At 41.0% G+C, this 17821-nt stretch overlaps 1 protein-coding gene across 2 annotated transcripts in view; it reads left to right on the forward strand.

The window, feature by feature from the left end:
- The first annotated feature begins 824 nt into the window (after positions 1-824).
- Positions 825-17821, forward strand: part of arhgef15b (Rho guanine nucleotide exchange factor 15b) — a 35411-nt gene continuing 18414 nt past the window's right edge. The window contains exons 1-6 of one of the 2 annotated variants that reach the window (XM_015977231.3): positions 825-961; positions 7170-7643; positions 14915-15697; positions 15786-15860; positions 15935-15977; positions 16109-16161. In XM_015977231.3, coding sequence (XP_015832717.3) covers positions 7256-7643; positions 14915-15697; positions 15786-15860; positions 15935-15977; positions 16109-16161 — 1342 coding nt within the window. In that variant the 5' untranslated portion in view covers positions 825-961; positions 7170-7255. The remainder of the gene's footprint in view (positions 962-7169; positions 7644-14914; positions 15698-15785; positions 15861-15934; positions 15978-16108; positions 16162-17821) is intronic. The other variant, XM_015977232.3, reaches the window with a different exon arrangement.

Genomic DNA, 17821 nt, shown 5'->3' on the forward strand with positions numbered 1-17821 from the left:
AAACACCCTGTAGAGGCCAAAGAAACAGGTGAGAAACACTTTAGCAACCTCTTTGCACTCACTTCCAACATTCTAATTTACACTGCCTTTGCTTAAAGCTGAAAATCAGTGGACCTTTTCCCCCCCTCTGTCCTCACAGGCAACCACCACAATTCTCCATGAGGAGCACCTGTGCAGGACCTGGAACAAAGACTACATCCTCATTATTAAAATGCTAAAGACTCAATGAAAAAACTTCTTGATGTGCAAGTTCATGCTTAAAGTGCAGTGCTAAATAAAGTACTGAAGTGCCTTCACCAAAGTGCAAGTATTTATTTAAAGTGCTGTACAAACAATAGAAAACCCCTGTAATGAAGATCCCTTCATTACACCCTGCAAGAAATGTATTTTTCAGTTCTTAAAGCAAGATGAAACAAAGTCAAGCAGAACAACACGCCATTTTTTTTCAACTAAATAAAAGATTAAACGAAAACAAAACATTTTATAACAAAGAAACATTGGCAGAAACCCTACATTTAACAAATTTCTGTTAATAAATAGATTTATCGCAACTTTGTTTTAATCTGAAAGTGTCACCCATTTGGTTGTGCTATTTAAATTTAGCTTTATTTTGAAATCCTCGTACCGGAAGCTGCACGCTCTAGCCTCAGAAGGGGGGAGAGGCAGCCGCCGCCGCTGCTCTCCTCCTCTCCTCACAAATGCTGCTGGTAACAAAGACGAGACAACAACGAGGCCGGGTGCTCACACAGCCAGCCTTCCACCGCGACATCAATCAATTAAACCCAGTTTCTTTTCTGAGACTTTTATTTTACTTCCCAACGGCGGTTTTACTTTTCCTGGAGAGGACTTACCCTGAGCCCGGTAAAAAACCCGAATCTTAGCCGCACTACAGCATGTTGGACCGCAGACAGTAGACCCGAATACCTGAAGAGGATCTCTCGAACGTGCCGGGGCCACTCTGGTAAGATTTTGCCTTTTATGTTTAAAAATGTGAATATTTAGTAGTTAGACTGGTAGTTTTAGCAGGTGCACTTTGGTGGAGGGGTCTGGTGGTGCACCTGTTCAGGTCTTTCTCCTAAAAATAATAGTTTTCATTCCTGTTTGAGATCCATTTTATCTTCAGGCAACTTTTTGAAGAGACCTTGTCCCGTTAGTGCAAGTAACAAAACAGTAGTTACGTATCCGGCAAACATCTTCAGTTTTGGTTCTTTAAAACGCTGAAATCTGTTTTATACATCTAAATGAGTATTTTCCACAAGGGTAGATCTAAACTATCAATTTTAATATCTTATACTAGATTCGTTGTCTTTCTAAATAGGAAGTTTCTTTTTTTATTATCCATCCTTTCCCAACATTCCCACCCTTCCTGAGACACCTTTCCCATCTTCCCGTGTCCATATCATATCTGTAAACACACCAGATGGCTGCTGTGCCCCACATGCACACACAAAGGGTTCCCCCCCGGATCACAGCATATCAATACACTAAAACACGACGCTATTGAACAAACTAGGTCAACAAAGTGAAAGGAGACAAAGAGGGAAAATCTCGTCAAACATCAAGTGTCACATTTTGTCTTTCCCCTCAATGAATGAATGAACACACCCATTAGTTTGGAGTTTATGTGTCACTCCTTATTGTTATAGTGATTAAAGTGAAACCTGGGAAGACCTCCTCTCTCTCTCTCTCTCTCTCTCTCACACACACACACACACACACACACACACGCACGCACGCACGCACACACACACACACACACACGCATGCACACACACACACCTGAGAGTTGTCTTAATTCTTAAAAAAGTATCTCAAAATGTTGTAAATAATGAATAATCAGCTTAATGTTGTCATTTTTAAACAGTTTGTTGGTTATGGAGACATTTTTCTGTCTGACTGAAACACGAAACTATTTTTATTGGTAGTTAGCATATCCCTCCCAAACTGGTCTGACGTGCTGGGGCCCTTTTTTTCTCCAGCTACTGGCTTGAACAGCTTGAACTTATTGACATTAACTTTGAAGCCAAGGACCCAGTGTACAAGATTCATGGCTGGAATCATTCGTCACGCCTGTTGATGGTTTTCTTACAACTTTATAACACTTTGGTTCAGTCTCTTTGAAGTTAATGACTGTGCCAAACGACTGCAAAATAACTCGCAGTGATAAACCGGTAACAACTATATAGTTTCAGCAGCTTTAAGGAGATTATGGTGAAAAAATTAGAAATGGCCTGAATTTGTACTTTCTTAGGGTTCTACAACCCCCAAGACGCCAACACAGTCAGTCATTTCACCCATTCACACACACATTCACACGCTGGTTTTTATACACTGGATTATAAATGTTCAAACATATTTGTTATCTCAATTTAATAATCTTATAACACCTATATTTTTTATTCGAAAGCACCTTTGATCTGTTGTTTCAATTTTACAACCAACTTAGTCAGATTTTTGCCTCGTGGATAAATGAGGTGTGATTCGGGTATCTTTTCAGTCCAGAAATGCTGACATCATTCCCTTTTTATTGTTTTTACAACAACTTATTTAGTATTTTGATTACAATCTAGCAGAAAGGGTTAATTTTTTTTGTGGTTTGTGTTGGTATATTTTTAGAAATTAGGTCAACTGATCAACAAACAAATCTTACTTCTTTTCATGTGATAAACATAATTCTTTAAATTAAAAATTAACACTGAAAAGACATGAAAATGTATGTGGGAGAGAACTCTCTAAACAAACATGAATATATTGCTGTGGTTTTCCTGTTTGTTAATCAACTAATTATGCAAAATAATGGTCAATATGGATTATGAATATTATTTAGTAATTAGGGATGTCCTGATACAACTTTTTCACTTTTGATACGATACAGATATTGCTGCCTTCAGTATTGATCGATACGATATCAATTCAACACGATATCAGCACAAATCATACATATACTTTCACCTGTTTTGTACTGTGGAATGCATGAAAGGCTTGATCAAGTGATATTACTCAATCGGAGAACAAGAGCAAATAACAGTAAGTATGAAAAAAATGACTATTTTTTCTTATCCATTGAATGCAAGAATGTGAACCTTTACGGACTGCTTATATCAGATTTTTGATGCAGTCCAATATGATCTGATATACTGTTTTTAGGCCAATATTGAATGTCTTCCGATTGTCATGGTCTGCGTCTGCGTCTCCCTCGTGTGTCTCCGTGTGCTCCATCCCTCTCTAAGGATCCCCTTATGTGTCTTCTTGTGTTCCTCATGTGTTCCCTGGTCTGCAGCCCCTCCAGGTTATCCCTCCCAGGTCCTGTGCTCCCGTTGGTCTCTCCTAGTCACCCCTCTGCAGTTTTTCTATAGGTTCAGCTTTTCATATAATTAGTCTCTTTTTAGTGTGTTTCTTTACCCACCAGTTTTTTAGTTTTTCCTTCCTCCTTAGAACACTAGTTTTTTATCTTGCTCTTCTCGTCTTTAGGTTTTGTTTTTGTTTTTAGGTGATGTTAGTTTCCCCTCCTCAGCTCACTTTCCTCTCCCTGATTAGTTCATTGTTTTCACTAGGTTTCTCTCCCCACGCACCTTTAGCTTATCTCCCACTCATCCTGCCCCAGTATATTTAACCCTGTCTGCGTCTCAGTGTGTTGTTGGGTCATTGTTTGTGTCAGCCTCGTCTCATTCCCCTCTCTTGGTATTTGAATCTCTCTTGGTCTTTTGGATATCTCTAGGAATTTTTGGTTTTTGGCTTCCTGCCTCTTTTTTTTAATTTACTCTGTCATAAAGGATTTTTACGTTTTTTCTACCAACCCTGTGTCATCTGGAGTCTCTGCATCTTTGGGACCTAACCTCCTCTTGGCTCACAACGTGACACCGATATCGATATCAGAACGGGACATCCCTAATATTAACAGTTAACACAGTTAATTTACACGATGACGTCACTTTCGTGAAGCGCATTTGTAGTCCTGGACTTATTTTCACACAAAACCTAAAATAACATTTCCCCCGTTCAAAAATAAGCGCGTTCTTGGTATCAAAATGTGTCTTTAAAATTCACGGACATCATGTGTGAAATCCATGGTACAAAACAAGCAGAATTAGAAAATAGCGTTTTTAGTCCCGTTGACTTGCATTCATTTTTTCGTTCTTCCGGGGACCCGTGGTGCGGAAGTAGGTGGGCGTGACTTAGTCTCCCTATGCTAAACATTTAAAGAGTTTACCAATTCAGCAAAAACTAACACTATTCGGTTTAAAATCTACTTCATATTTACAATTTCTGCATTTTTATTAACTATAAATCTTACCTCAAGCTAAAGGGATCTGCATTGAAACTAAGCTAACAAATAGTCATGGTAATGCATAAAGTCTGTATAATATTTAGCTGATTTTTGGGCCAATTTTCATGTAAATGAATACATATGTCTGTTGATAAGAATATTTAAAGCGTTTATTAAGTAGGTGTTATTCAGGAACAAACACAGACATTTAAATAAGACAGCAGTCCCGGGCTGTCCGCGGATGTGCCCGACTTTAAGTCTGCTCTACTACAGAAGGTTTTCTTCCTATGCAATAGATAAAAAATGTTTAATATTGATCTCTCCCTATTCATGACACAACTTTTACATACCATGCACATAGAAGTACCAGTTTATTTAAGTATAGGAAATTAAGAGTTAGACTATATCCCTGTATCGGATAAAAAAGGTCAACATTGAACATCCATAAATAGTTCGATGTGTAACTTGTGCCCCTGCTCATTTTGAGTCCTCTCATCTATAGTTGGGTCCCAGAAGAATCAAGTAAAGCAGTCTAATAATCAGAAACATTGTGGTTAACCCACTGTTTTCCATTTCTACTCGTCTACAATTCCTGGTTTAAGAATCTGCTTCTTGCTCCTCATAACTCTCTTCAGATCAAGTACTTATGATGCACTCTGTACTCACACAACAGTAAATATGTACGTTATCCTTAAATGGGATCTACGTTGTACAGTGCCGTGACTTCGCCTTTGAAAGGCGCCTTTCTAAATCACCTTTACTTATTTACTCATGGATTTGTTTTGACTGGGATATTTTTTATTTACTAGATGTATTGTTTATTGAACCACCATGCTATAGCTTTTCTTTTGTTCTGTGTAATTCTAAGAATTTGCAGCCATATTTATTCCTTCTGAAATCTCACAAAGCGACACATGACTCAGAGGATGACTAACCCTGGTTTGGTTTGGGATTACATCCGCTGAGCTGTCTGACATGTATTAAATAATACACACATGCTGAGGAGAAGGTGCAGCATGGTTTTTGGTCACCCAAAGCAATCAGCTTAGGCCTTCAATTTTATTTTAGGGGTTAAATTAGATTAAGTCAAATTATTAGCAGTGATAATTACTTTTTTAATCTTGTTATTTTTTAAATTTTGTTCTCTTGATTTTCATCTTGAGAGGCGCTATATAAAAGGTTGTTTCTTGTAATTGTGAGCTATCAGTCAAGTACGTAAATCGGGATTAGTTTCGAGAAAGTGACGAAACACACACAGTGAAAATATTTCAGTTGTTAAAACGTAATTAAAGTTTCATTCCAAACACACCTAAAGAATAAGGAATGAAGTCCAAATTTTTGTTTAGCACAGTTGTGGCTGAACAGTAAAAAGGGTGGAGTGACTCTAAACACGTTTCGTTTAAAATTTTATCGTCGCAAATACGATTGTTTTTTAACTTAGTTTTTAAAACTTTTAAAATTATTGTTTAATATTAATAAAACAAAACTTTACATGAACACATTTTATTTTACCTTATATATGACAATAAAACAAAATACATCAAACTTATATTGCGCTTTTTAGGACACTCAAAGACGCTTGCATGCACTCTCACATTCACACACTGCTAGTGATGGAAAGCTACTTTGTAGCCACAGCCGCCCTGGGGCGGTCTGACAGAGGCGAGGCTGCCTAACCCTACACCAAAGATCATGGAGTGATGCTACAGTTTGTAGCACAGATGAATGAAACTGTGGCAAGTGGTTGTTACATATAATCAAACCACAGCCATGATAATCACTAATCAGTTTATAATTTAATGTTCCATCTTTATAAATGGAAGGTTGAAGCGTTCCTTAAAGGAAATCGTTTTAGACCAAGTGATGTTGAGGAATGATGGGGTTCTAGCTGTTTTGAGATCTCAAATGCCATCACACACTTTGTCACACACACGTTTCTTGAATATTTTGCAGCTAATAACACATCAGAACCACTAATTGTGTCAACTTTTATGCTTGATTAGCCACATCTTATTGGGTTGACCCAAAAAGTTAACGGTGCAGTATGTAAGAATATAGTGAGAATTTTACAGTGAGAAAATCCCCAAAGAGTCTTAATTCTTCAGTCATTTAGGAAGGGAGGATATACTGAAACATAGTTCATATCCAGCTGGCTTTTTTTCTCCTTTCTAAACAAAGGAAGGAGGGCCTTGACTACTGTTTACCATCAGTGCGTGTGGGGGTGCCGTGTCTCCTGTGAGCTAATGCTGCCGCACCCACAATTGTAATTTGATGACGACCGGCAAAAAGCTGTTAAAATGGTTGCAGTAAACAATTTTTACCACAGGATGACATTTTTTAATTTCATTTCTACATAATGCACCTTTAATGTGTTGTTGATGTGAATCTATTATTTAGTTTCAGAAAGCGTCGCAACATCATCAACTGCCTTTTACCTCGTATCAGCTGGGGATGACCGTGATCTCAGCTCTGCTCTGTTACTGACCGCTACCACCTGACGTTTATGTTTGATCAGCAGCTCTGCTTCCATGCTGCTGACCCAACACAGCTGTCAGAACAGCAGGAACACGAACAAGGCTGTGCTTTTTAGCAATGAAGCCTTCCTAAATAAATCAAGTTTTTGAGGTTAAGAGACAGGAAGACACTTTAGGATAGATAATGATGTGAAAAACGTCCAGACACATGTTACAGGTGTAGCTAATGCAGTAGGTTTGACACGCTCTGCTGCTTTAAGTGGAAATGTGTGCTCAGTAAATAGGAGTGGTCTTCAAGGATTATTATTTTCTCCTGAACCCTTCCAGAGAGTGAAGTTCAAAGTCTGACCCTGTATAACATTTCCTTGTTGTGAAAGCTTGTTTTGGATAAAAACTGGTTTGATTTTCTCTCCTTTTCTGTTTATCAGGTGCTGATGGCCCCCACCAGTTAAAAGTCTTGACTCTTCAGGCTGTGAAGTAACAACAACAACAGTGAACACGTACTTCAGCTGCGATGTCTGAGCAGGAGACAGCCATGTCACTCGCCAAATCAGGACCCAGACCAAAACCAGATGTCCATCCTCGAGTCTTTCAGCAGAATCACTCCTATACTCCTGCTGACGGAGCAAACACTTCAGGACTCCCTGAAGGAAAGGTCATGAAAATGGTCAACAAGATCTACAAACAGGACCACAGAGAAGTAGAGGAGCGTGCAACTAACGCTTATACAGAACTCCCGTCAGCTAAAAAGGCTTCTGTGATAAAGGCCACTGCTCAGTATCCCACAAACGCAGAGGAGGTCCCGCCGCTGCCCAAGAAGAGGAGCTGCTTTCCGAAGAGCAAGGAGAGAAGTGTGGGAGGAAAGGCATCCCAAGACAGCAGCGTGGAAGGAGGGCGATCAGGTAACGTAGATTTGATTCTGACTGCAAATCTAAAATATAAACCACATATGTTTCCTTCTGCCTTTACATTCACCTGAAACGCCACCTCCTCAGTCTAACGTTAAAAAAAGCACTTACTTGTAATTAAAATCTCTTAACATCGTGTCTATAGTGCAACAATCAGGTGACATTTTTATTTTGTTTTGTGCTTGTGTGAGGTCATCCTGAGATGTTCACCTCCTGTATCATTTAACAGTTTCTCACACAAGTTTCACAAAAGTAGGACTGAGCGTGATGTTAAACCAAAGCGCAGCGGCAGGAACGAGTCTGATGGAAGGAACAACCTGACAGTATACTGTAAGAAACAAAGTGTTGCATTTACTTAAGTCAACTGGTTCCACTAAACCTGGTAGCTTAAATCTAAAGAGTAATATAGATGGTTATACGTCATCATGTCATAAGTCAGTGCACAGCATATCACTTCTTACACCTAACAGCCAGGTTTAGTGGAACCAGTTGACATAAGTTGTTTAAGCTAATTGAAACTTTCCTTTCTTACAGTGTATAATGTAGGCTAAGGAATGTTGTAAATAATAAAACACTCAGGATTCAGGTTTAGTGACTCGTGATGCAAATAAATTCCTGTCATAGTTGCTATTTCTGCTGCACCAAAACACATTCCTGTTTCAGTGCAGAAACCTGTTACAATATACCGATCGTACGACAATCCTGTTAAATATTTTGTGACGGGCCATGATAATTGTAAAATGCCACATGAGCTGTATTAATCATCACTTTTGATCCAGAGCAACAAAATTATCTTCCAAAGACACGTTACTCTGAATTCTTACTTCCCTTGTTTTGGTTTCCTGTAAACCTTTCTGGGTGTTTCCTGGAATCTCGAATCAGTATGTGTGCTGCAAACCGGCAGATAGGAATCTACAGTGGGGCAAAAAAGTATTTAGTCAGCCACCGATTGTGCAAGTTCTCCCACTTAAAATGATGACAGAGGTCAGTAATTTACATCATAGGTGCACTTCAACTGTGAGACAGAATGTGAAAAGAAATCCATGAATTCACATGGCAGGATTTTTAAAGAATTTATTTGTAAATCAGGGTGGAAAATAAGTATTTGGTCAATAACAAAAATTCAACTCAATACTTTGTAACATAACCTTTGTTGGCAATAACAGAGGTCAAACGATTACTATAGGTCTTTACCAGGTTTGCACACACAGTAGCTGGTATTTTGGCCCATTCCTCCATGCAGATCTTCTCGAGAGCAGTGATGTTTTGGGGCTGTCGCCGAGCAACACGGACTTTCAACTCCCTCCACAGATTTTCTATGGGGTTGAGGTCTGGAGACTGGCTAGGCCACTCCAGGACTTTCAAATGCTTCTTACGGAGCCACTCCTTTGTTGCCTGGGCGGTGTGTTTGGGATCATTGTCATGTTGGAAGACCCAGCCACTTTTCATCTTCAAAGCTCTCACTGATGGAAGGAGGTTTTGGCTCAGAATCTCACGATACATGGCCCCATTCATTCTGTCCTTAACACGGATCAGTCTTCCTGTCCCCTTAGCAGAAAAACAGCCCCAAATCATGATGTTCCCACCCCATGCTTCACAGTAGGTATGGTGTTCTTGAGATGCAACTCAGTATTCTTTTTCCTCCAGACACGACGAGTTGAGTTTATACCAAAAAGTTCTACTTTAGTTTCATCTGACCACATGACATTCTCCCAATCCTCTGCTGTATCATCCATGTGCTCTCTGGCAAACTTCAGACGGGCCTGGACATGCACTGGCTTCAGCAGCGGAACACGTCTGGCACTGCAGGATTTGATTCCCTGCCGTTGTAGTGTGTTACTGATGGTGACCTTTGTTACTGTGGTCCCAGCTCTCTGCAGGTCATTCACCAGGTCCCCCCGTGTGGTTCTGGGATTCTTGCTCACCGTTCTCATCATCATTTTGACCCCACGGGATGAGATCTTGCGTGGAGCCCCAGATCGAGGGAGATTATCAGTGGTCTTGTATGTCTTCCATTTTCTGATAATTGCTCCCACAGTTGATTTTTTCACACCAAGCTGCTTGCCTATTGTAGATTCACTCTTCCCAGTCTGGTGCAGGTCTACAATTCTTTTCCTGGTGTCCTTCGAAAGCTCTTTGGTCTTGGCCATAGTGGAGTTTGGAGTCTGACTGTTTGAGGCTGTGGACAGGTGTCTTTTATATAGATAATGAGTTCAAACGTAACGAGTGGAGGACAGAAAAGCTTCTTAAAGAAGACGTTACAGGTCTGTGAGAGCCAGAGATTTTCCTTGTTTGAAGTGACCAAATACTTATTTTCCACGCTGATTTACAAATAAATTCTTTAAAAATCCTGCCATGTGAATTCATGGATTTTTTTTTTCACATTCTGTCTCTCACAGTTGAAGTGTACCTATGATGAAAAGTACTGACCTCTGTCATCATTTTAAGTGGGAGAACTTGCACAATTGGTGGCTGACTAAATACTTTTTTGCCCCACTGTATATACATTCTTTGTTATTACAGGGGTTGAGGCTTATAAACAGTTTTTATTTCTTTCTTTATTTATTTATTTATTCAGTCATAACATTGCATAGGGCACAATCAGAGAAAAAGAAAATAAGTGAAAATTAAGAACCAACAACAAGATAATCACAAACCCAGTTCTTGATTCCTTGTGTAAAAGAGCCAATTTACTTGCTAATAATTTATGACCGAAAGGGTGTAGGCTGAAGTTTAAAGTAACACAGCCTTTTCCCGCTCCTGTGCCCTACTGGTTGAAAGTAGAATTTCAACTGTCGTAAATTACCCTGCTGCAGCCTGCTGTAGCTAGCGCTAACAATGAGCTAACACTAAAATGAGCCAAATAATACCATAAACCATGAAGGAAAAAAAATCTACACTGTTTGACAAAAAAATGATTACTTACAAGTCCAGCACCAACAAAGCCAGGTCACTATTAGTCCGTGATTTTGTGGCCTCCTTTAGCTCCATCAAAGTAGTGTAGGCCATGCGGATGTTCACTCTAGTTTTAGCTCTTTGCTTCACCTCCAAAGACATTACTCTCCTACTTAGGGCTGGGGGTAAATGATTATTTTTAAAACAATTATTCTGACGATTATTTTATCGAATAGTCGACTATTCTAATGACTATTTAGACAATTAATCAAATGGTTATTTTTCTATTGCATAGTTAATAAAAACCAAAAAATCTCTAATAAATTCCTCAAAAAAATTTGATAAATTGTTACTGTAAGAGAATAAACACCACAGGCCTTCCATTTTGTATAACACTGCTTTAATTGGGAGTGCAGGCTGCTGCCTGAGAGGTGGTTGGAGATGGAGTGTCTCCATGCTGCTTTGTTTTGGTCACTTATGTGCGTGAGGCGAGTGGTGTTACGGCCCTTCCTGGGGAGTTTGGCTCGTGTGCAAAAAGGAAGGGACTATAACACGGGATTTAAAAGTTAAAATGATGATCAGGTTTATTTACAACTACAAAAAAACAAATCTTTCCATCCACAGGTTGGGAATAATAAAACTAATTCTGCCTGTGGGGAATTAAAACAAAAGTACAAATGACTAGGGATGTCCCACTGGGCAAAGATTACAGGGTTCTGGACCAAAATAAGGATCTCCAAAGGTCCAAACTCTAAACTGGGTGGTTAAACCAAACTCAAGGTGATATTTTAAACTAAACCGAAAACCCACAACACTCTAAATGTAATAAAAGGGAGATCTACACCACAAAAAGATGAACTCTAAACCAAAACAAAACAGCTTATCCAAACGCAAGAAGCTGTTAGCGAAAATGCTAACAGTAGCTTTACCAACGTTAAGTTCAAGTTACCAAGTTTAAATAAACTAAATACACCCAGCAAACAGACCAGCATGGAGGAGAGACTGCTACCACCAAAACAGCTCTCCTAATGTCTGAAAGAAGCTCCTTTATGAAGGGAGAAACGCTCCCGGTGATTTTCTACATCTGCGATAGAGACGGAGCAGCGCATCTGACCCCAGAAGTTGTTGTCCGTTGCCGGGAGACTAAGGCGGGCAAAACAGGAAAGGAATCTAGTAGCGGACGGACGTTGTTCCGGGTCTTCAGTATTTGGTGGAGATGTTAGTGAAGGCGGAGAAGAGGGAGAACTAGAGGAAAAACAGGCAGATTCCACCTCTATTTACAAACTCCTGGGGATGCAACAAGTGGGAGTGGTGCGTCGACTACCGGATCTGACGTCGACAAAGTTTTAGAATCGAGCCGTCGACGTCATCGAGGCTTCGCTACAGCCCTACTCCTACTTTTACTTCCAGGCTCCATGACGCCAACAATAAGCAAACTTCTTTTTCTTCTTGTGCTTTTTATTGACCATCCGAAAACTGAAAATGCTAACTGCTAGCATTACAGCAAACAGCCGTAAAGAGCTCCCCTATAGGCCACCTACCCACTCCAAGAAACTATTAAGTGGTGCAATCTACTGTCATCTCCCGCCTCGATTACTGCAATGCCTTTCTAACTGGTCTTCCAGGCTGTACTGTGAGACCTCTTCAAATGGTCCAGAACGCAGCGGTGCGTCTGGTCTTCAATCAGCCAAAAAGAGCACACGTCACACCTTTGTTTATTGAGCTCCACTGGCTAGCGCTAGCAGCATGCATCAAATTCAAATTGCTAACACTAGCATACAAAGTCCAAGATGGTACTGCTCCCATCTACCTGAATCCTCTTGCAAAGGCTTACGTCTCGGCCCGGCCGCTCCAGTCATCACAGGATCGTCGGCTAGCAGTGCCTACACCACGCTCAGGACAATCCAGACTCTTCTCATGCATCGTTCCACAAATGTGGAATGACCTACCAAGCACTACCAGAACTGCAGCTTCCTTTTCAATTTTCAAGAAACTCCTGAAGACCCTTTTCTTCAGAGAGCATCTTCTTAACTAGCACCTTCCCTGCACCCGTCCCCCCTCTCTCTTGTCCACTCCTTGTTCCCTCCTCTCCATGATTGATGTCAAGTTGTTGTTGTTATTGTTGTTGTTAGCCTCAAGGGCAACATGCCGATTATCACTTGTAAGTTGTTTTGGACAAAAGCGTCTGCTAAATACATAAACATAAACATAAGTGTGGTTTGTGGTCAGCAGAGGGCTGCTGAGTGGTGTCGGATATGAAACTGGTCTAGTTTCTAACTCAACAATCACTAAGATCAATGTTAAAACTCTAGCTTAAAGGTTAAAAATCATCTGTTGTTACTTAAACTTTATATTTGTATGAAAAGATGCGCTAATAGTGATTTATTTAAAATAATTATGATTTAAAGGTTTGAATATATTTATGAGTTTTTAGTCTAATTATAGAAATGTTTTGGTTAGATTGGAAGTACTCATAATGCTTTTTTTTTACTCTAAAATGTGCCACTGAAAGGAAACTATCCCAGTTACTGAAGTGGTTTTACCATATAGATCTGAGCTGGTGGGTAAAAATAAAAACTTACAGGACTTGTGTTGTGCTCTTTTACACCTTCCAGAACAAAGATAGCCCAAATTAATGGTCCATTATTACTGTTGGCACTGTTGAGATTAGGACTGAACCATTAATTGCATATGCAATTAAACTGCGATGTGACAAAAGGAGATTTTCTAATCGCAAAGGCTGAGATTTGACTGGCAGCGAGTGGTTAGCACAATGCTAATATACTTTGAAAAACTAGTGATGGGAATTCTGGCTCTTTTTAGAGAACCAGTTCTTTTGGCTCAGCTCACCAAAAAGAGACAGCTCTTTTGGCTCCCAAGTGACTCCTCCGATTTTCTGTTGCATAGAGTACATTTATAACCAAAATAATGCTAAACTATATGTAAAATGATTTACTAATGTAAAAAAATGCAATATATTAAATATTTATCATTTATATGGATTTAATAACTGAACACTGTAAGAAATCTCCACTTTCCGACTGCTGGCGCTCATTTTCTCACCGTCTTCGTCGCACTCTCCTCTCTTGCTCGCCTTTTTCCTCCTCCTCATTCGCTCTCGTCTCCCTCCACCCGCATGTGCTCTGCTGTGTGTCTGCGTCTGATCCTCCCTCTTCCCCGCCCCTACTGCTCTGTGTGTGGACAGTCTGGACACGCATTTACGCATGTTGACCTATCGCCTGCAGCTTTCACCAAGGGGAGGGGGGAGGGGGGAGGGGAGGGGACGGCTCCCAATGATGAGCCGGCTCCTGTCGTTCACTTCAAAGAGCCAGCTCTTAGAGCCGGTTCGTTCGCGACCGACACATCACTATGAAAAACCCATAGGGATGCTAATGCTAATATTGCCGAATAGATTCTTACAAATTACGAATTAGGAACGTGCCAAATTATTACATTTGGAGTCAAATAAAAAGTAAAAACTGCCATTAATCAAATAAGTACAGACAGATACTTTAGTAAAGCTAGAAAACTGTACTTCAACTCCACTGAGTTTTGGCTAGCAGCTGTGAACGTAACTGAACTACGGAAGCTCTGCATGGACAAGACGTCAAAAACTCTAGACTTCAATAAACGGGACACACTTCTTTCCTGCAAATCAATTTTCACAGTTGATGCTAATAACTATGCTCCTTCAAGGGATGTGCTCCTGGCTGCAAAGCATTGCACCTTCAAATACAAGATGTTGTCTTTACTTGTGAGTGTTCATGTATGTGTAGACAAATAAACTTGTTTATATTCAGTACAAGTTACATAGATCTTTTTTTGCTTCCGTTAGCTGAAAAATGAGAAAAGCCCCTTGAGAAAATAATTGTGATTTAAATCGCAATATTTAAGAAAAAAAAATCGCAATTAGATTATTTTCCAAAATCGTTCAGCCCTAGTTGAGATACACACAGATCTAATGGATGAGTCAGCAGTTTAGTCTGGTCTTGCTTTGTTATAAAAACAACAATCCAATCAGGAGTCTGAAAGCTGTGTGTGTTTCCTGTTAGTCCTGATGAGCCAAACACCAAAGCTGTGGGTCGACATACCAGCAGTCGCTGCTCACAGCTGATCAGCTTATCAGCTACATGATGAGATCATAAAGAGGGGGGTTAATCTCAGAGTAGAGTCGCTGCTCTTCTGTGTCAGATGGAACTGGTCCAGGCAGTATGAGCATCTGATAAGGATTCCTTTCAGTGGGAGGAGCTTCACATACGTCAGACTCAGGAGCTGTTTTGGAAACAGGCTAAAAAAAAAGCTTCCTGTTTAGGATGAAAACTAAATGATTCCTCTTCTACAAAGATCTTTATCTGTTGTGTTTAATGCAGCACCTGACGGAAAGGAGGTGGAAGCTCAGGTGAACGGAGACGATGAGACGGAGGTGGAGCACGGCCTAGAAGTACTTTTCTGTTCCAACCAGAGCTGCAGCTGCGTGTGTCACCTGCAGAGGCCCGGGATGATGCTCATATGGGTCCATGTGGAGCCAGAGACAGTAGAGGAGTGGAACAATGTGAAAAAACAGACACCAAAAGTAGAAGAAGCCTGCGAAGAAGAGGAGGAGAAGGAGGAAGAGGAGGTGGACAAGTCTGCTGTTGAAAAGAAGACCATAGTGAACCAGGCCAAACATGATTTCCTGCAGAATTTGGAAGGTGTGCTCGCTGAGCAGCACAGGAACTCAGACCAGGGTCCTCCTGCTGCCAAGAACACCCCCAAGTCTCCTGCTGTTCCTCCCAAACCCGCTCCTTCACCACCCGTCCAGGAGACATCCTCACAAGAGGAAGAGGAGAACATTTATGAGGTATATCTACCAACGGCTGCTCCGGCTCCCCAAAAGTCCACACTTGTGATTAAAGACGTTCTGAAGTTTCCTAAAAACAGAGCCCAGAAACACCCTTGCCAGCTGAAACCTCGCAGCAACACCTTAGAATCCAGACTGTCTACCGTAGAACACAAACCAATGTTTGACGACTCCGTTGACCCGGTCCCACCTAAACTTCTTCCAAAGATCCCCAAATTACCCAGCACTCCACCCCCATCCAGACCCCCACCGCCTCCACCAAAGAAAGATCCCAGGAGGCCTAGTGACATTGCCACGGATTTCCTCAAAACAGGTTTGTGTTTAACAACCATCAGAAGCCTTCTCCGTGTTCGCTTCTTCCATGAAAACACTCATCTTCATCACCTGTTTCTTTGTATTAGGGGAGAATGGAAAGGGTGAAGGAGCGAGAGATACCAGGAGGCCCAGTGACATTGCCTTGGCTTCCCTCCAAACAGGTTTGTATTCAATCTGCATCTTTAATAAATCGTGCTTTTTATCCTGCGTCACCTGCTTGCGCGTTTCCTTTTAGTAGGGGAGAACGCAGCTGAAGGAGGGAACGACTCCAGAGAACCGTGAGTCTTCTAATAGGTTTTCCTGAATAATGGAACATCCATGCAGACGTGGTTTAAATCAAAGCTGATTTATGTTGAAGCAGATTTCAGGAGCTTTGTTGTGGCTGATCCAACCACACTTCCTGTTTTAGGTCTCCAATCCGCAGGAAGCTTTCATTCAAATGGGAAGCCCACCTGATGAACGGTGAGATGTGTTCACACAAACGTCTCACTTACATTCCAGTTTTTCTTCTTTGTTTTGGTTCTGCTCCGGTGAAAGACCTGTGTAGAGATGCCAAGGCTGCTAAACATGCATCATAAAAAGTAGAACAGCCAACGGATCAGGAGTTCATGACACGTTTGTTTCCTACCTCACGTTAATTAACGGATTAAGCTAGATAGACATTTGTATCACTGTTGTAAGGCAGTGGTCATAATTGTCATCTGATGATGATGGTGACAAATGGGACTTTATCGTCGTTTCTAGTGGGTCAAATTAGCATCTGTTATTGCAACACAATACAAACCACATCTGTAGGTGCAGTAACACTTGAATCAAACCATCTGCAAAGGCAAAAATAATCTCTTAACTCACGGTTCAAAGCATCATATCATTGCCAGAATGGAGACATCTCAAACAAACTGTTTTTTTTATCTCCACAAGGGTCCAATAAATGCCCTGCAATAAAATGGATTGTCTACAAGTCTTCTGTTCACAGTCCAGCATAAAAAACCCTTGAAAACCTTCCAAAATTGTCCACCATTGGCCGATACGTCGTACGTCCTGTTTCCCGTTCTCACGTGTGTAGCGGTGCGGTATGTTGCTGACATGGCCTGGTAAGCCACCCTATATGTGAGCATGTAGTCTGGACACGGTCCGTTGATGGCTCTCAGTCGTGGGGCAGGATTTACGGTTGTACTGTCTATGCATTCTTTTGGACGATGTACAACGTGACGTACTCACGCTACAGATGTCACTCAATGGGGAGTCCGCCATACTCTGTTGAAGAAGACACAAATACATCTTTTTTCTAAGTAAAGTACTTAAGTACCTCTATCTGCTCTTGACACAAAGAAAAGCCCAAGTCAGAATAGTCCAAAGTTGATGCCAAAGCTGTTTCAAACAAGCCGTCACCATCTTTGTTTGTTTTTGTCGCTCATTCGTAGTAACATCCTGCCCACCAATAGAGCGCTGTGATTGGACCACTACATACGTCAGTGAGTCCGCCATACATCGTCAAAGAAGACGCAAACAAGCCGATGGTCTAGATTCTAGGCTAGACATGAAGCTCACTGATAAATGTAGCACTTCCTGTTCGCTCAGGAGTCAAGGCTGCACGGTGGCGCAGTGGCTAGCACTGTTGCCTCGCAGCACAAAGGTTGCAGGTTCGAAACTCGGCTGCGACCTTTCTGCGTGGAGTTGCATGTTCTCCCCATGCATGCGTTGGTTTCCTCCGGGTACTCCGGTTTCTCCCGCAGATCACAACATGCCCTATAGGTTATAAATTGTAAATCGCTTTGGATAAAAGCGTCTGCCAAATAAATAAACATAAACATGAGTCCCGCAGGATATGGGAGCAATAAGAAACAAAGTCCTGCAAAGTTGAGGAGATTTGAGCTCTTTAAACATTAGCTAGACACTTTGTTCTTGACGGTGTTTAGACTAGCTGACCTGCAGGATGTTAGATAAGATAAAACTTTATTGATCCCACAGCAGGGAAGTGTGTGTTTTACTACAGCTCAGGACAGATAGCAAGAGTACAAGAGTGACCAAGAATACAAAAAAACTAACTAAATAAAGTAAGACAAGACACTATTCAACAGTAGTACGCAGTAAGCATTAGTGTTGTCAATAAATCGATACC

The sequence above is a fragment of the Nothobranchius furzeri genome, chromosome 2 (assembly GCF_043380555.1).
Source record: "Nothobranchius furzeri strain GRZ-AD chromosome 2, NfurGRZ-RIMD1, whole genome shotgun sequence".
Taxonomy (NCBI): Eukaryota; Metazoa; Chordata; class Actinopteri; order Cyprinodontiformes; family Nothobranchiidae; genus Nothobranchius; species Nothobranchius furzeri.